This window comes from Ruditapes philippinarum, unplaced genomic scaffold (assembly GCF_026571515.1).
Source record: "Ruditapes philippinarum isolate M1 unplaced genomic scaffold, ASM2657151v2 ctg10891_1_1_1_1, whole genome shotgun sequence".
NCBI lineage: Eukaryota > Metazoa > Mollusca > Bivalvia > Venerida > Veneridae > Ruditapes > Ruditapes philippinarum.
This window is the reverse complement of record NW_026865558.1, coordinates 55,273-72,444: the sequence shown is the minus strand read 5'-3', so window position 1 is coordinate 72,444 and position 17,172 is coordinate 55,273. Positions and strand designations below refer to the sequence as shown.

General features: G+C 34.4%; 1 protein-coding gene across 1 annotated transcript; it reads left to right on the top strand.

Annotated features, from left to right (window-relative positions):
- Nucleotides 1-2,833: 2,833 nt before the first annotated feature.
- Nucleotides 2,834-16,946, top strand: LOC132729545 (uncharacterized). Its single transcript, XM_060715323.1, has 10 exons — nt 2,834-3,653; nt 5,547-5,606; nt 10,533-10,778; nt 11,260-11,400; nt 12,067-12,180; nt 12,676-12,752; nt 13,776-13,906; nt 14,555-14,669; nt 16,072-16,177; nt 16,852-16,946. Exons 1-10 carry the CDS (start codon nt 2,834-2,836, stop codon nt 16,944-16,946), a joined length of 1,905 nt encoding a protein of 634 aa, XP_060571306.1.
- Nucleotides 16,947-17,172: the final 226 nt, after the last annotated feature.

The following is a 17,172-nucleotide window of genomic DNA, read 5'->3' as shown; positions in this document are numbered from 1 at the left end:
TTGTAAAATTTCTTGAAACAATATGATACCTCGGAAGCATTAATTAATCACAACAAAAATAACATGAAAACTGCATACTCGATTAAATTGAGTCTGTACATGAGGGATAATGAATTAGTGAAACATCTCTCACAAACCTGTAGTTTTCACCTTAATGCATACAAAAAAAATCTATTGGCATACACAAAATTCACTTCTGATTATCAACATCTTTTACGGATATTTCTTCCTAATTTTATAATGATGTAAAACACTTTTCCTTTCCTTCATTCAGATTTTCTTTTGCCATTTTGCTTTGTATGTGTTCAAAAAATATTCCTTGATACCTAATTTCCAAAAATAATAAGTCTCTAAATTTCTCTAAGATCTGGCTGCGTTTTGTCTAACATTGACAAGACTTTGCTTGTAAAACCAAAAAATGCCTCGACTTCAGTATTGCGTTTCTTATCCTCTTCTCTAATCATTCGACGGTAATGCGCAAAGTAGTCATGAACAATTATGTTCCTCCAAATTGCTTTCTCAACTTTGCGATGAAAGAATAATTTATACATTTTGAATGTCAATTAGAACCATGAAGTGGCGCAACTAATTGAAAAGGTATGAAAAGATAATTGCTTCTCGCACATTATTTTAGTAGGAATTTATGTTCTTTTAAAACCAATTATTCTATATTACCAGTGTTTTATAGATTTATTATCAGTCGTGACCAATAAAGGACTTTTACATGGTTTAAAAATGGAGTTACATAAAGGCAATACGGATTTTTTTGTTGTATTTATCATTATCACAGCATATACCTCAGTTGAACTGTATATTTTAGCACGGATTTATATTACACGGATTTATATTACAAGGATCGGACACTTTCGTTTAGCTTAAAATCTCGTCGCGCGCATGCGCGGAATCGCATATCGGATAAAGGTGGACAGAATGAGAGATGGCGGAACGCGCGGAGTGCGAAATATGACAGATTTTCACAAGAGTATGTGGTGTTATGGCAGCTTTGTGAAAATTTTTACACATATTAATGTATTTATACAGTATTATTTTGTGTCGCTAAAGTATTAATATATGAAAATATTCCGATAGAACGCTGCAACGCTGAGTTAAAATAGTACCTAATTTAAAAAATATTCGTCTATTGTTTAGGCATACTCTCTACACTTTGACGCCCTTTAACTTCAAGCACAAATTATTACCGCGATTCAGATTAAGATAATTATTTTCTACATGGTTTAATGGTTGCAATGCAAAAAAATGTTTCTTGATTGCTTAAAAACTTTTAAAGAAATTCATGTTTGAAATTTGTCTTTTTTTTCTGTGAATTATTTCCAAATGATTTGAACATCTTTTATTTGATTACCTGAATATTAGTATAAATGTAGTATTCTACTAATTAGTGTATTAAATATATTTTCAGATCATTGAAAAAAGCGTTCATACATAGATGAATTCATTATATTGGCAAGGAAGAAACTTTTATTGGCATACAGAACAGCTGTTTTATAATATTATTTTTTATGTTGACGCAGAATTTTTCATAGTTATCCTTCACAATTCCCGTCAAATGATTTATTTGTCATATGTTTATTTTCATTTTTTCAACGAAAGGACTTGAATATTTTCAATTTCATTTATAAATGTTAATAAAGAAAATAGATTTACATTGTATATATATATATATTTCATCTTCAGAATCGTTTTCTTATTACACATACAATGGACTGTAGTTTAAGTCCGCGCACATACAAAATATACATTCAAATTCTATTTGTTTTTGAAGATTGATTGTTGCAATTATCACATGCAACCTGGTAATGAAAGTTTGAAAATAAAGTTTTTTCAATTATCACTTGTAACCTGGTAATTAACCCCCTTCAAAAGTAATTAAACTTCAAAGACATTTAAGCGATGTCACGGATTTATATTACAATATAAATTCGTGATGTGTAAAAAATAATCAACAGTTACTTTTATTTCGCATAATACTGACTCAAACTGTAAAGATTTTTATTGTTTTTCTAGTGTTACATTAAAAAATATCAGAAATATCTTTCTACAGGCATTAAAAAAAAGAATAATTAAAATATACGAGTTACATTAAAAAGGCCGGAATCGAGACAGCTACACGAGAATAGGGCCTACTTTACTGTTACGATGATTGTCTACTTAACTGCACCGACAGATAATAATGATATAAATTATGAATGAAATTTAAATATTGTTGAATATGGCAATATTAAAATCTCGGCAATATTTTGTACTAAAAAATGAATATTTTCTTCACGTGTTGAGCGAATTGAAAAGCCCGCAATACATTACCCGTAAAACAATTGTGCGTTATTAAATTTGACTACATAACCCAATAAATCTTAAATATTGCATCTTTGATCTTCTGTGAATAACTTACATTGGCTTCTTTTTCATTTTGAAATTTAATTTATTACGTTTCCATAATAATTAAAAAATAAATTAGATATTTGAATTAAACAAGTATTTTTCTTCAAAATAAACTTTAAATTTCCAAAATCGGATAATAAATGGAAAAGCTATATGGTATTTTGTAAAGTAGGTATCCGTTGCGAATAAAATTTTCACGCGTTTCGTCCAAGTATAACGTGAAAATATTGTCTTAACGATGCGTATACACAATATTGTAATGGTCAGTTTTTGTAATGTATATAGTATCTGCACGTGTTAAGCATGCGATATCGTGTTAGTATATATAGGGGTTTTACAGTAGGTTTAATTCAGTCTACCGGACACTAGCGCATTGTTCAGTCGGTTTTATCCAATTTTTGATATTTGCTGTGCGGACCACGTGGCATTAGAGATGGAAGAAAATCAATTATTGACTAGGATGGAGGCTCTTGTTTCAAATAAGTTGGCTGCTTTTGAAACGAAGATTTGTGAAACGCAGAAACAGCTTGCTGAGGCTCAGATAGCTAAATTTCAACAGAGCTTTGTTTCCAATGACAATTATCAATTTCGAAAGAAAGGAAATGAGGAGCAGTTTAAGATTAATTTCAAAGTGCTGGGCAGTCTACGTGAGGCAGAGGGTCAGCTTAGTGACATGGCAGCTGAGGGTTCGTCAAAAGCAGAGGCAGTTCGGCAGAAAGTTGTCGAAGGTATGAGCACTCTTATTCACCGTCAAAAACTAATTAAGTTAGCTGACTCAACTGATTTGGGCTGGAGGGTTGTAAATGAATACGAGGCACACCCGCTAGCCGAAGATTCGGATGATGAAAAGAAGATCTTTCGAGCCCAGCTACATGCGGACCGTAAAGCCAAGCAGGAAAGACGGGCCAGGACTAAGCGGAATGCTCCATATGTAGTTCCGGCAACCAGTTCACAATCGGCCGTGACGTCACCTTCAGGCGCACGTATTCAGACGATAGGTCGAAAACCGGGCTTGTGTTTTCGTTGTGGGAAACCAGGGCATTGGCAGGCGGACTGTAAGATGAGATCTACGGAGGTACAGGATGCTAAAGCGTCTCAGATAAGTAGATTTTATGTAAATCCTGTTTCATTGTTGAATAATTGGTCAAATAAGAAAGTTTTTGATAGTAGATCAAGAGAGAACAATGAAAAGGTTCTATCTCCAGTTGGCAAACTGCGGGAAAATATTTCCCATTGGGAAAAAGCAGGCGCAAGTAGCTTTGTATTAGAGGTTATAAAAGAAGGCTTTAAGCTGCCTTTTGAAAGTTTTACCTGAGAAAAAAGTTTTTAAAAAATAATAAGTCTGCGCTGGAAAATCGTATTTTTGTTTTGGAAGAAATTAGAAAATTATTGGTCAAGGGGTGTATCACAGAGGTTACAACTGCCCCACATGTAGTTAATCCTTTAACCGTTGCTTTTAGCAGGTCCGGGAAGCCCCGTTTGGTATTAGATTGTAGACACGTGAATCTTGATTTGTTCAAATATAAAATGTACATTTGAAGATCAATCGGTAGCAAAATCATTATTTTCTACTGGAAATTACTTATTTACATTTGATTTAAAGTCTGCTTACCACCATATTGAGATATTCAGAAACCATCGAACTTTTTTAGGGTTTTCATGGGAAGAAGATGGTATAAAAAACATTTTACATATTTAATGTTTTGCCTTTTGGTATATGTGTAGCAGGGTATATCTTTACAAAAGTATTAAGGGAAGTTGTTAAGTATTGGCGCTCTATGGGCCATAGGATTGTACTTTTTCTAGATGATGGTATGGGAGGGGACGTTTCCTTTCAAAAATCTTCTGTTTTGAGTGATTTTATTAGACATGACTTGCAGGCATTTGGGTTTTTATTAGCAGACGATAAATGTTTTTGGGAAACTTCTCAAACTGTCGTCTGGCTTGGTTTTGTTTGGGATACACAATTAGGCAATATATCTGTTACAGATGAAAGAATAAAACGTTTTGAGATTTTGTTATGTTCTATTATTAAGTATGTGACTGAGGGTACAACTTTGATTCATGCACGAAAGTTGGCGTGTCTCATTGGCCAGTTAATGTCTATGAAAAGTGTTGTAGGACAGATAGTGAGACTGAGGTCACGTGCTATGTATGCATGTTTGAATCAAATGGCGAGCTGGAATGCTCTTGTTTCTATAAATGCTGATGCTTTATCAGAAAATGTTGTTCTGGAAGGAACATATTAAAAAATTGAATTTTTGCGATATAGATAATGCAGTTAATTCGTGTATGTACGAGAGTACAGTGTTCACACCGATGCAAGTGACGTCGGTTTTGGGGGCTATATAGAGGGTGTGACCGATAGCGAGGTCACCGGAAGTTGGTCCGAGTCCGAGAGTATGACTAGCTCCACGTGGAGAGAACTTGAGAGTGTAAACAGGGATGCTATTAAGTAATCTTAATGGTCTAAAGGGGAAATCTGTTATATGGAAGACTGATAATAAAAACGTACCGGTTATTCTCAGTACTGGTAGTTCTAAGCCGCATTTGCAAAAAATTGCTTTGAATGTAGATGAAATTTGCAGAAGAAGTGAAATCATTTTACTGCCTGAAAGGGGTACCTAGGTCGATAAATACAGAGGCAGATTTTTTGAGCAGGTGCTGTGATAGCGATGACTGGGCGGTGCTTGATTGGATATTTTTTGCACTTGAACAGAAATGGGGGCACCACTCTATTGATAGGTTTGCTTGCGACTTTAATACGAAGTGTCAGGCTTTTAATTCGAGATTTTGGTGTCCTAATACAAGCGGTATAAATGCTTTTAAACAAACATGGACGGGCCATGTGAATTGGTTGGTTCCACCACCTAGGCTTATCATTAAATGCATAGAAAAAGCTATTTCAGATAGGTGTACTTGTACGCTGATTGTTCCCATTTGGAGATCTGCAAATTATTGGCCGTTAATATTTCCGAACGGAAAAGATTATGCTTCGTTTATTAAAGACAGTTTTCAGTTCAAGCCTGGCGTGTTGACTAGGCGTGGTAGGGGTAGGAACGGTATTTTTGATGGGAGGCCTTTAAAATTTGGGTTGATGGCGTTAAGAATAGAAACAGGTGTTTAATGTCGTTTTATTTTTTCAGGTTTGAAAATAGAAGAGGCTATCATCGACAACATATATGAGGCAGGTGTATCTCCAGAAGGTTTTGGTGACTTACTCGTAAAATGGCTGGACAGCTATCGAATTCCGTAGTGATAATACAAACGTTAATATTTGTCATATTTTAAAAAGTGGGAAAATTTCATCAAAGAAAAAGGGAGGAAACTCTGTACCTGCGTCACCTATACACATAGCTTTATATTTGACTGATCTTTTGGATAAAATGAATTCGGCTAGTGTTATTTCAGCGACTGTATACAGCATTAAATGGGCACATGGTTTAAAGGGACTTCCGGATCCCACTGACAATTTGTTTGTTAAAAATTTATTAGAATCTGCGAAAACGAACTCACGTTAAGTAGTTAACAAAAAGGAGCCTTTAAATGCAGAAGTATTGATAAGCATTTGTAACGAATTTGAAAATTCAAGAGATATTTTAATTATAAGAGATTTATGTATGATTCTTTTAGGTTTTTCGGGTTTTCTGAGATTTGATGAACTTAGTTCACTGAAATGTAATGATGTTAAATTTTTTGAAGATTATATGTCTCTTAAAATTTCAAAATGTAAAACTGATCAATATCGTTTAGGTAGCGAAGTTGTTATTTCCAAGATATCTAAGCATTTATATAGGGTTAACTGAGAGTGTCCGATCCCTGTAATATAAATCCGTGATTTTAGGTAAGAATAATTTAACCTCATGTTTTGCCCCTATAAGATTAGTTCAACAGCATTTGCCTAAATTTTTACCGGATTAATTCTTTTGGAAACTTTATCGTTAACCTAGGGACTGGGCGCGGCATTACAAGATTCTTACTCTCATTTCAATCAAATTAATTTCTTTCAGATTAAATTTAAATCAATCATCTTGGGTTTATAGCCATAAAGTGACATCCTAGCTCTTCTGATGATGAAATGTTACTGCGTACTCGGATGCTTTTTCGTGTCTGAAAAAAATAATAGTCAACTGAGGTTAACTGAGGTCGTCCTTAATCGTGTTAATGCAACGTCAAATGCATACTTTGTTTTGATTTATAATTCATTTCGTGCTTTCTATATGTTATCCACTCGGAGAAAATGAAAAATTGTAAAATTGTGTCTCTTAAAAAATCTTCTTGTACCATTAAACAGTTGTATGTGAAGTACCATTAAACATTTGTATGTGAACTTGAATCTTACTTAATTGATTAATACACAGGTACAAATAAAGTGTGGGGGCGGGGAGGGGGGTTGTGTTTTTCCCGACCAAAAATGTTCGTATCTAATGTACTCTAGTATAGTTCCTTTCGAACCATTTTGTGTTTACATTATTTTTTTCTGTTTCCGTAGACGCTGTTAAATCGCACATAAATCACACACATAGGTGAAACAACTATGAATTCGAACCAAGGTAAGTTATTTATACGTATATTTATTATCTATTTTAGATAATTTTCAAAAAGTTTAAACAAAAACTTAATGCTTTAAGCAATGGGCGGTGCTAGCCCCCCCTTAAACCCCCCCCCCCAAAAAAGCGTTGTACATTAATGTTTAATATCACTCCAGTTGTTTAACATGAAAACATATGTTTTCACTTATATTTCTGTCCAAATAGCCCACCGTATTACCGGTGCAAGTGACGTCAAAATTTATATTATACAAATTACAACAGTGTCATTGCTATGAACTTAAGTGGTAAAATGTCTGTGTGTGTAACACGAAATCATTTCATTCATTTCAAACTTGAGGTAAAAAAGGAAAGAAAAAACAACAACAACATTTTCACGGAATTTCCCGCAGCTGTCACTTATTTTAAGCAGCTCAAAATATTTTGGTTACTGGCGAAACGTGATAGCTTCTCTAGAAAATGGGCAGTAAGTTCAAAGCAAAAGCATAGTTATTTGCGTAATTTACATAAATTTTACCAACCAAATTAAAATCAAAGCACAGAAGGCGCTGAATTTGTTTGGGTCTCAGAATGTACGAAAGGTGCAGGTTGTGGATTATATGTATAGTGCCACCAATGCTTTCCAGCGTTTTAATTGTAGTAAATTGGCTATAAGACTTATTGCAACACTGATATGCAATCCAATGTTTATTTGACTTAAACAATTTGAAAAAAAAAAAATGGTTTTGCTTTACTAGGATTTGAACTCCAGACTTCTCGCGCTTCATAGGCGAGCGCGAAAAACCCTTCAGCAACGGTGAATTTATATGTGAACGGCGAATGAAGAAAATCATATTATTCTAAATTAGGGCTTGTAAAAGACTTTAACTGTTGTTTTAACACAGATGTAAATAATCCTGGAGCTTCTATAAGCATGTATATTTATAAATAATCAAAGGGATGCAAGTTCTGTGGTATTTTCTGATCTTTGAAATCTAATCGTACTGTATATCTGTATGCATTTCCTGTATAAGTTTATTTTTATGTATTATAATTCATTTTGCAAGGCACCAGAGTTTGAATACATACGGAATTCTGCATAACTAGAGATGCATCAAAAAAATCATTTTTATGTTCATTTTTTTTACGACAGTCACACTTTATCCTTGCATATCATGGCTACTTTCCTTAACAAAGACACTTCAAAAAAAAGGAATTTAAAAAAAAAGTTTCCTCGACTTGGATTTGAACTCCAGACCTCTCACTCCTGAAGCGAGCGCGTTACCCCTGCACCACGGAGAAGTTTATACATAATATCTGAATAACATCAGGTCATTCTATATTTAGAAACTTCCATTGCATTTTGGGTTTGTTATCCTTATTAATTTCGAGGTATTTTGTTCAGGATAAACCTGTTGTTTAAAATTGAAGTAAAATAATTTTTAGCGAAAAATCTTCTCGCCCAAACAGTCCGACATGTAGAATCTATATATTCCACTACTCGGTTTGTGTAGTATTCGGTAATCGACAGCGCTAAAAATAGTATTTTCATTGATAAAATCATATTCATCCGCGTAATTTTGTGATTGTGCATTTATTGACAATTCTATTAGCCAACTCTATTTTTAAACTTTGAATGCGTTGTTATTTGTTCGATACTTGTAACAAAATAAAATATTCTTTTCTTTAAATCGCTAGTTTTAAGCTGTTTTGAGAACTACTTGTTGTTAGGTTTGTTATGAACTTCTGTGTCAGAGGTTGAATGTCCGCTTTGTATCTACTTAATTTCGATCAGAAAATACAATAAAACAATATTAGAAATCTTCGACCATTCGGGAATTATTTTGCTTGAAAATTAATTCGCCTGTCTTTGACCATCTTTACGCAGTGATCTCCCCTGAATTTTTCGGGGTTAGTGTACATATAAAGGGAAGTAACCGCTTCAAAAAAGTGGACTACTTTCGGCGTTTGCAATTAACAACATTAGACTCTGACATTTCGCTACCATTATTTGTTTGGTCTGACGACCCAAACAAATAAAAACTTCCTGTAGTAAGAACATCTATCTATAGACTTGTGTTCGAGGCAGTCTGCAAGCATTTTCATGCTAAAAAACCTTTTATATCAAATGAACTAATCCAATCACAAAGGAGGGCATGTTCATGACCATCAACTACGCAAGTCTTTACAATCTAAACAATACTTCATCTATAAATAGATTTATTTTAATCACTTTTGCAGTCTATTATGGATACGCTCCACAACAATTGTATTGATTTAATTTTTTGCTTTGCCATCAATGTTATTTCAAAATAGTTTATTTAATTCTATAAACACCGTGAAATCCGATGACCCCCATTACTACTGAACGAGGGCGTATTGATCAAATATAATAATGCCATTACAGATGACAGGGTTCATTGGTCACTCTAGACAGTGCGTAAATGCACTGCAATAATATTTTATAGTTTTTGATAATCTGCCTTTTATAGTTAATTACTTAACTTACAGAGTCACTGCATACGATGTGTTTGAAAGGGGGGGGGGGGGGTGAGTGGAAGGGATGGGGATTAAGGATTGGTCTAGTGCGCATTTCCATTCGATGAATTTATTTATAATTGAAATTTCAATGCTTGTCTGTTATCATTTTTTCGCGTTGTAAAAAGGGAACACTGAAAATATTAGATTACAAATCTACTGTAAATGAATAGAATATCTTTAAGCAGAGCATCTTCTTTGATTCAACGAGGTTTTTTAATTTATCGGTGAATAATACAGTGACCTTGTCGTGGCGTTAACCCTTTCCCCCATGAGCATATTGTGAAAAATGGCCATTTTCACTGAAAAGCCTCCTCTTACAAGTTCAAACTGCTATGAAACTATGAAAAATGCTTCAATACTAATCAAACTTGGCACAAATGTTGACTGAACCATTGCCTCTGTAACGACATGCTCAGTCTTAAATTTGCTGTTACCATGGCAACGAGGGGACATCTCAAAATTGCCAAAAATCACTATTTTGCCTCGATTTTTTTCATCAAAATTTATTTCAAAGTGCTGCAACTTCTCAAGGGATTGAGATAGAGTTAAAGGCTTTTCAGCGTTGGTTATAGAGTCAAAGGCTTTTCAGCGTTGGTTACACGTTACCTTATGATCGACGTGGGGCCATTTTAAGCCTCTCACAAGTCCAAAATTTTCTTGGCGATGAGGGGGACCCTGCCCCCTTCACCCCCCCCCCAAACAGAAGGGGGCACATCCCCCTTCTGGCAACCCCCTGATGTATCTTTTGGATGGGGGGCGGCGCCGAAAAAGTGCTCACTTTTTTTAGCAACATTTCTCAAACTAAAACATGTGTTTGGGGCCCAAATAGGACATTTTTTCACTATTTCAGGCCTAAGAAGGGGGGGGGGGTGTCGAAAGTGCGTTGTATCGCGTATATATGAGGTAAAGGGTTAATTAGTCATCCGATATTTAAATGGCATGATAAGGACACCATTTATTTCCCCTGTTGCCTTTTTCATAGATTTATGACGCCGTATAGTGAAATGTTTCAATAATTTAACACATACAGTTATTAAAATGAAAAGATTCTTTTTTTAAAAGTCGCTCCAGCCCAACCAGTCGTGGACGCCCAACCTGGACAGCAAGCCGTGTATTCACAACCTCTTCAACCCGGGCAACAATATGCAGGGCAACCCGGACAACCGTATGCAGGGCAACCTGGACAACCGTATGCAGGGCAACTTGGACAACCAATTGCAGGTCAGCCTGGACAACCGTATGCAGGGCAACTTGGACAACCGATTGCAGGTCAGCCTGGACAACAAGCTATGTATGGAGGACTTGGAGGTATGTACTTTGATACAAGGCGAGAAATAACTTTTTAAATAAAAACTAATGTTGCATACTCCAATAATTCATTGCATATGCAAACTTCTAAATGATTAAAACTAATTAAAAAAGCAGACTTATAGGAAAATATACAATTTATAAATACAGTGTTGTTTAAAAATCATAATTCCAGGGACGCTGTATTTTTTTTCAGGAAACTTCTAAGTGTTATGAATATATGAATATTTCTATCATGCTTTTACCTTGTGTGTTTTTTTTTCAACACGATATTAAGTAATGGCATATGGTAATCTATCAAGAAAATATCGGATAATCTACCTCTTGTAATTATACTAAACACTTCAGTATAATAATACCTAATTCTAATATTTGCTTGTACTTGACACGGATCCAATTCGTGTGTATGTGTGTTTTTTAATTTACAGATCCTATTATTTACAACATTAATTTAAGTTATATTTTACACTTACCTATGTAGGTGTTATGGCCAGTGCTCAGCCTCCCCCGCCAGTATGGATGCCAAAACCAGCAACAGGAGCACCAAATTGTCCCCAAGGACTAGAATATCTGACCCAGATTGACCAAATTCTCATCAAACAAAAGATCGAGCTAATGGAATGTAAATATACAATTTTTATGCCAACAGGGAAATAAGTCTTACCAATCATAACTGTAGTAAAAACTTATGGCCACATTTGTGATGTTATTATTATCACTATTATTCAATATCAGCCATTAAAATGTCTTTGTTAAGAGTTATATACGTAATTAAGTCATAGTCAACACAAAGAACGAGTTTTCGATTTTTTTAATGAAAATTAAGTTGACTGTTTCTTAGATCTAAATTTTACATGAAACCTCTGACTTTATTTTATTCCTTGATCCTTTTCAATGTCTTATATTGCTTAAGGCAACCATGGTTCACTGATCACTACGCCGCCACCCTGTATATCATATACATAGTAGGCACCCTTTTTCAGATATGTGAAGTGGGCGTCGTGTATTTCACGTTTAGCCTTGGTGGTGAATAAGCAGCTGTGCTGCTGCAACAACACGACATAATGAATGTGATTGTACATCACTTCATTAAAATGATAGCACGACAAATAAAGTGGGGACACTCTTGATTTGGCGGTACACGACAAGAGGATAATTTGTTGATTTCCTCAAGCAGTAAAGATAGAAAAGTTATCTTATTATATTTACAGTACCTGTGTTACTCATATAATATATATAACTTATAATATGATATTTAAATTTCACGTTAATTCATTTGAAATTTCAGTGTTTACAAACTGGGAAGCAAAGAATAAATATAGAATTCTTAATACCCTGGGACAACAAGTTTATTTGCCAAAGAGGGTAAGTAAAATGTATAATTATCTGTATTTTACATTAAGTACATCACACTTTAAATTATTTTATTCGGGGCATCCGTGGCCGAGTGGTTAGGGTTGACTTTAAACCACTTGGCCCTTATCGCTGTGGGTTCATATCCCGGCAGTGATTATTTCATGCGAGGAAGTTTTTCAGCTAGCTTACGGAAAGTCTTTGGTTCTATTCAGGTGTCCGTTCGAACCTGAAATATTGCACAAAAGGGCGTGTACCTGAGACTTTTTTTCCACCACTAAATCTGGAAACTCGCCATATGACCTATACTGTGTTGGCGCGACGCAGAAACCCATCAGTTGTGGAATATTGTTATTCATCTCTTCATACCGATTTATATACGAAAATGAATGAAAAATGTCAGAATCGGCGCGAAGGCTATATTTTTCTACTTTGTGATCATGATTCTGCAAGCGTCTAGAGGTACTGCTCCAACACAGTTGTGAGTTTAATCTCTTAAAGAATACACTTACTTCAGATTTATGTTTACCTTTTGTTATTTTAGAGTCAGAGACGTGTATGAGACAGTGTTGTCGAGAAAACAGATCTTTCACTATGCATATAACCGACAACTTGGACCACGTAAGTTAATGTTATTTTATAATGTGCTTTCCGATGAGATACGAAATATATCTCAGTTATTCCATCTATTTAGGACATGGAAGTTTCCAAAATGCCCCCCCCCCCTTTTGCTGTCTATGGCTGAGTCTCTTGGTCTAACTCGTAATTGGTCAATACCAACAATTATAAACATTTGCGCGACTCAAGTAATAATTGTGGGGATCCATTTGGCGGGAAATATTTGAAAAGGAAACCTGATGATTTGTTAAATATAGAATTACGGTCTGAATGTAAGTGTTGTTTAGCTTTGAAAATGATACATCATATCTTTCATTAGTGTTTTACAAATAGCCCCTACCGTCTGTTGAGACCTTAACAAGTAGATAAAGTTTTGAACGCTGTATCGATTTGTTAAAGGATTCTAAATGAATGCGGTCTTCAGTTCACCCTATAAATATACTTCGACGAGTCTTTGTAGTACTCCAGTTACTCGTCTTTCTCTGTAAAGAGGATTTATTGAGGTCGCCCTTAGTGATCACATTGCTCTAAACCATTAAGTCAAAAAGCTAACAACAATGATGGAAAAGCATATTTTTACTGCCTACCAAATTATTTAGAGAATGTACATGTGCTTTGAAGTCACTTAAAGGTGTTCATCCACCGTCAAATTGCTGCTTTATAATTAATGGACAAGACTGATCATAGTCATAATGATATTGATACAAAGTAAACAGTCCGGCCGATTTTAAATACAAGTTATTGATTTAACTTGTTTTGCATTCGAAAGTTAAGTGATTTTAATATCAGATTGCAACAATTGAAGTACAAGCATTATAGAAATTTGAAGATTGCACGGCGATGAGACTGGCCTAGTTCTAAATTACTGTAAAAGGCAGAATAAGGGTTAAAAAAGGGTGTCCCTTGTAAACAAATGTATTTCAATAATGTGAACTTCTTTCCATTTCTAGCGCTGACATTACTGTCCGTCGGACTGATAACCCTTTCATATGTTTATCATACCACTAAATCAAACATTTGTTACAGGAAGTTATCAGGCTTCAGCGCGAGTTCCGGTGCTGGAAAGAATCGAACTGGTGTGCCTTCTCTGACTGTTGTGCCCACAAAATCGCCGTCGAAGCTCCCGTCGGCACTGTCGTCGGCTACGTGCAGCAAAGGTTAGATTTTGCATTGATTGAAATCTTGTTACTTTAATGTCAGTATATGAATTCGGAAATAAGTTTATGGTTTTATTCTACTTGATAGTTTTGATAATCTAGTTTATGATATTGTGCCAAGTAAAAATTGACACCAACATATAACGCCCTCTAATAACCTCTACATGTCTTGTGATTAATTTATTTCAATTATTCCTTTTATTTCCTTATTGAAATAAAACAAGGTCTTTCCTGTTTATTTTAATCATCATAATGTGTTTGCCTCCTGGCCGAGTGCGGACTTAGTATCATTTGAGCCTCACTTCTGTTGGTTCGAATACCGCCAGTGACATTGGATTGTTTCATGGTAATGAAGCTATCTATCTAGCTTATGGAAGGTCGGGGTTTCTTTCAGGGGTTTAGGGTGTGCGGCTGGTGCACTATTTTTAGTGTATGCGTTGTTTTATTCTTCCATTTAAGCAAGCATGTCACCATATGACATTTTCAAAGTCGGTTTAACCAAACAAAAAATGTATTAGATCTATTGAATCACTGTTAATGATAACGGGTATACGTGAGGTCTAATTGCTGTTTTCTTGATGTACTTTTGCTCGTCAATTCAAAATTACTAATCATATAAGAATCTATCGTACCTATTACTTTTTACAGACCAAGTTTTATGGCTCCAAAGTATAAGATAATGGACGCCGATGAAAAGGACGTTCTCTACATAGAAGGTCCATGTTGCGTCTTCCAAGGCTGCCCTTGTGACGTCAATTTTACAGTAAGAAATCCATTTATAATCCATAATAGAAAAAAAAACCTTGCATACAGCTTTTTGTTGTTTAAAGGAATTAGGAAGATAACTAAATTAAGCATTGATTTTTATACTTTATACATTGGGTTTCATACATTTCTTTTCATTGTCAATTTGACTATTCGTTTATCTGCTCTTTAATTTCCCTTTCTTTGTATTGGTTTTGGTTTATTTGTGTTGCTCGTCATTTCCGATATTTGCATTTAACTGTTTATCGGTTCACATTATATCCTTTAATTTACCCATTTATTTACTTACACTTTACATGTTGCCCTTTATTTCCTATATTTGCTTATTCCTTTAATTACCTTTTATTTCTATATGTGCCAATTCTTTTACAGACCTTTGTTCCCTTTATTTGCTTATTCTTTTAGTCAACCTTAATTTCGTATTTTCTTTATTCACCCTTTATTTCCTTATTTTTTATTTCTTTATAAGCTCTTTAATCCCAATTTTGTGTTATTTCCTGGCTCCGTATTGTTTTGCATTTTGCCTTTTGACTTTATTTCTTCTTTTCAATTTATTTGTGCCTTCCTTTGATTTTTTTGTCATTTTCCCTCAGGTCAGTAGCGAGAAAATATTTCTAACAAATATAAAATTGCATGTGTAAACGCACGTTTGAATGCTATAATTGTGTTTAAATTTGTAAGTTACAGTGCGGATGATTCTAGACGTCAAGTGAACTTGGCAATTTAAAAGTTGCATGCCTCCAGAGGAGCCAAAATAATGCAAACAAATCAAACCGGAAAAATGTACATGTACTTAGATTATAAAAAGTTAAAAGATTCAAGATTCAAGTAATTATTTATGTGTTTATGCGATAAAAGACTTACATATTTTGCAGCTTTTATCACCGTATTTCTACTGTGTTAGCTTGTCTTACGCAGTATGGGCTATTTTTGCATATTTTGACCTCATTTTGGTAATTTATGTGGCTTAAGCTTGTAAAAACCGTTTGCAACGTGTAAATTACTTTCTTTTGTTTGTTTTCAAAATATTTCACTTTAAAATGCACTTTCCAAATTATCATGAAAATTAGCATGAATCTGGAAACATACTGCCTTAAGGAAACCCTTGCACAACTGTCAAGATTTTGTTTTCTTTATTACAACCACCACTGACATAAAAAATTGTTTTATAATGGCTTCTATAAGTTTTTGCTTTGTGTCAAAGTCTTTAATTATTGTAATGTTGTTACTTACACATGTATATTCTGAATAGAGTATATTTAAACCAACTGTCATATTTCTTATTCGATAATGGTCACATACTTGTATATCTTGTACTTATATAGTTTGCCATCGTTCAGTTTTGATTGGTCGATGTCAATTTAGTACCTGTTGTTAATTTTACAATTGCCTTGTTTTAGATTTTCTCCGCAACCGATGGGGAGACAGAAGTAGGGAAAATTCAAAAGCAATGGGGCAATCTTCTTCAAGAAATGTTCACGTCAGCAGATAATTTTGGTGTAACGTGTAAGTATAAATTGGTAACATTTCGGACCTTTCCGCCTAGCTTCGGAAACAAGATTTTGGGTAATCGGCGAGGTGCCTTGAATTGTTTCATATATACAATGTACATAGATTTTCATCATCAAATAGACCGAATTTAAGCGTTATTCTAACCCAATCTGTAATATATTTTCATTACCTTCCTTTATATTATTATACGATAAAAACATGGCTGGTACAATTTACCCCCGAAAATATTTTTACGGTAATGACTTTATCTGTGATCTGTCAATGGTCACAACGTCTGATACAATTTACTCCCTTGTTTTGCCTATCCAAGTTTATGTCTTAGCCAAGGCAAAGCGTCAGATAAAAGTGAAGTCGCCAAAATGTTTAATAAAATGTGCGTTAGAACTCATTTAAAATTTGACCCCCCCCCCCCCAAAAAAAAAAAAACAACAACAAAAAAAAACAACAACAAAAAAACCTAAAATGACACTACTTTCATATTTCAGTACCTTATTCAATACATGTCTTTTTACAGATTATTTAATACATTTATTGCTTTATATTATGCATCTTATTTATACCTGTATCGTAAATGTAATAAGAAGACTCCGTTAATTATGGCAGTTAACTTTTCGTGACGTCATTTATTAACTACACATACTATTCTTACGTTTTTGATATGTTTCCAGTCCCCATGGATTTAGATGTTAAAATGAAAGCTGTGATGCTTGGTGCCACATTTCTTATTGTAAGCTATCAAAAATATTATTTTCACAGCTGTTAATATATTATCATCTTTGCTGTTGCTAAAGTTTTTACTTAAGTCAATAACCTTTTATCACCGCTATTGCTATAATTGCAGTTTTTCCAATGCTTTAGTAATCATTTGCTGTTGTTGAAACATCTAAATTTTAATAATTGCTATTGTTATTACCAAATTCTTGCTTTCATTGAATTGTTGTCAACATTGAAGTGTTGCTATCTTTGACTTGTTGTCATCATTGAATTGT

What these genes read in the sequence shown, in the direction of transcription:
- LOC132729545 (XM_060715323.1), top strand. Translation starts at nt 2,834, where the DNA reads ATGGAAGAAAATCAATTATTGACTAGGATGGAGGCTCTTGTTTCAAAT. An exon ending in TAACCGACAACTTGGACCAC is followed by an intron (nt 12,753 to 13,775) that starts GTAAGTTAATGT and finishes CATTTGTTACAG; the next exon opens with GAAGTTATCAGGCTTCAGCG. An exon ending in AGATAATTTTGGTGTAACGT is followed by an intron (nt 16,178 to 16,851) that starts GTAAGTATAAAT and finishes ATATGTTTCCAG; the next exon opens with TCCCCATGGATTTAGATGTT.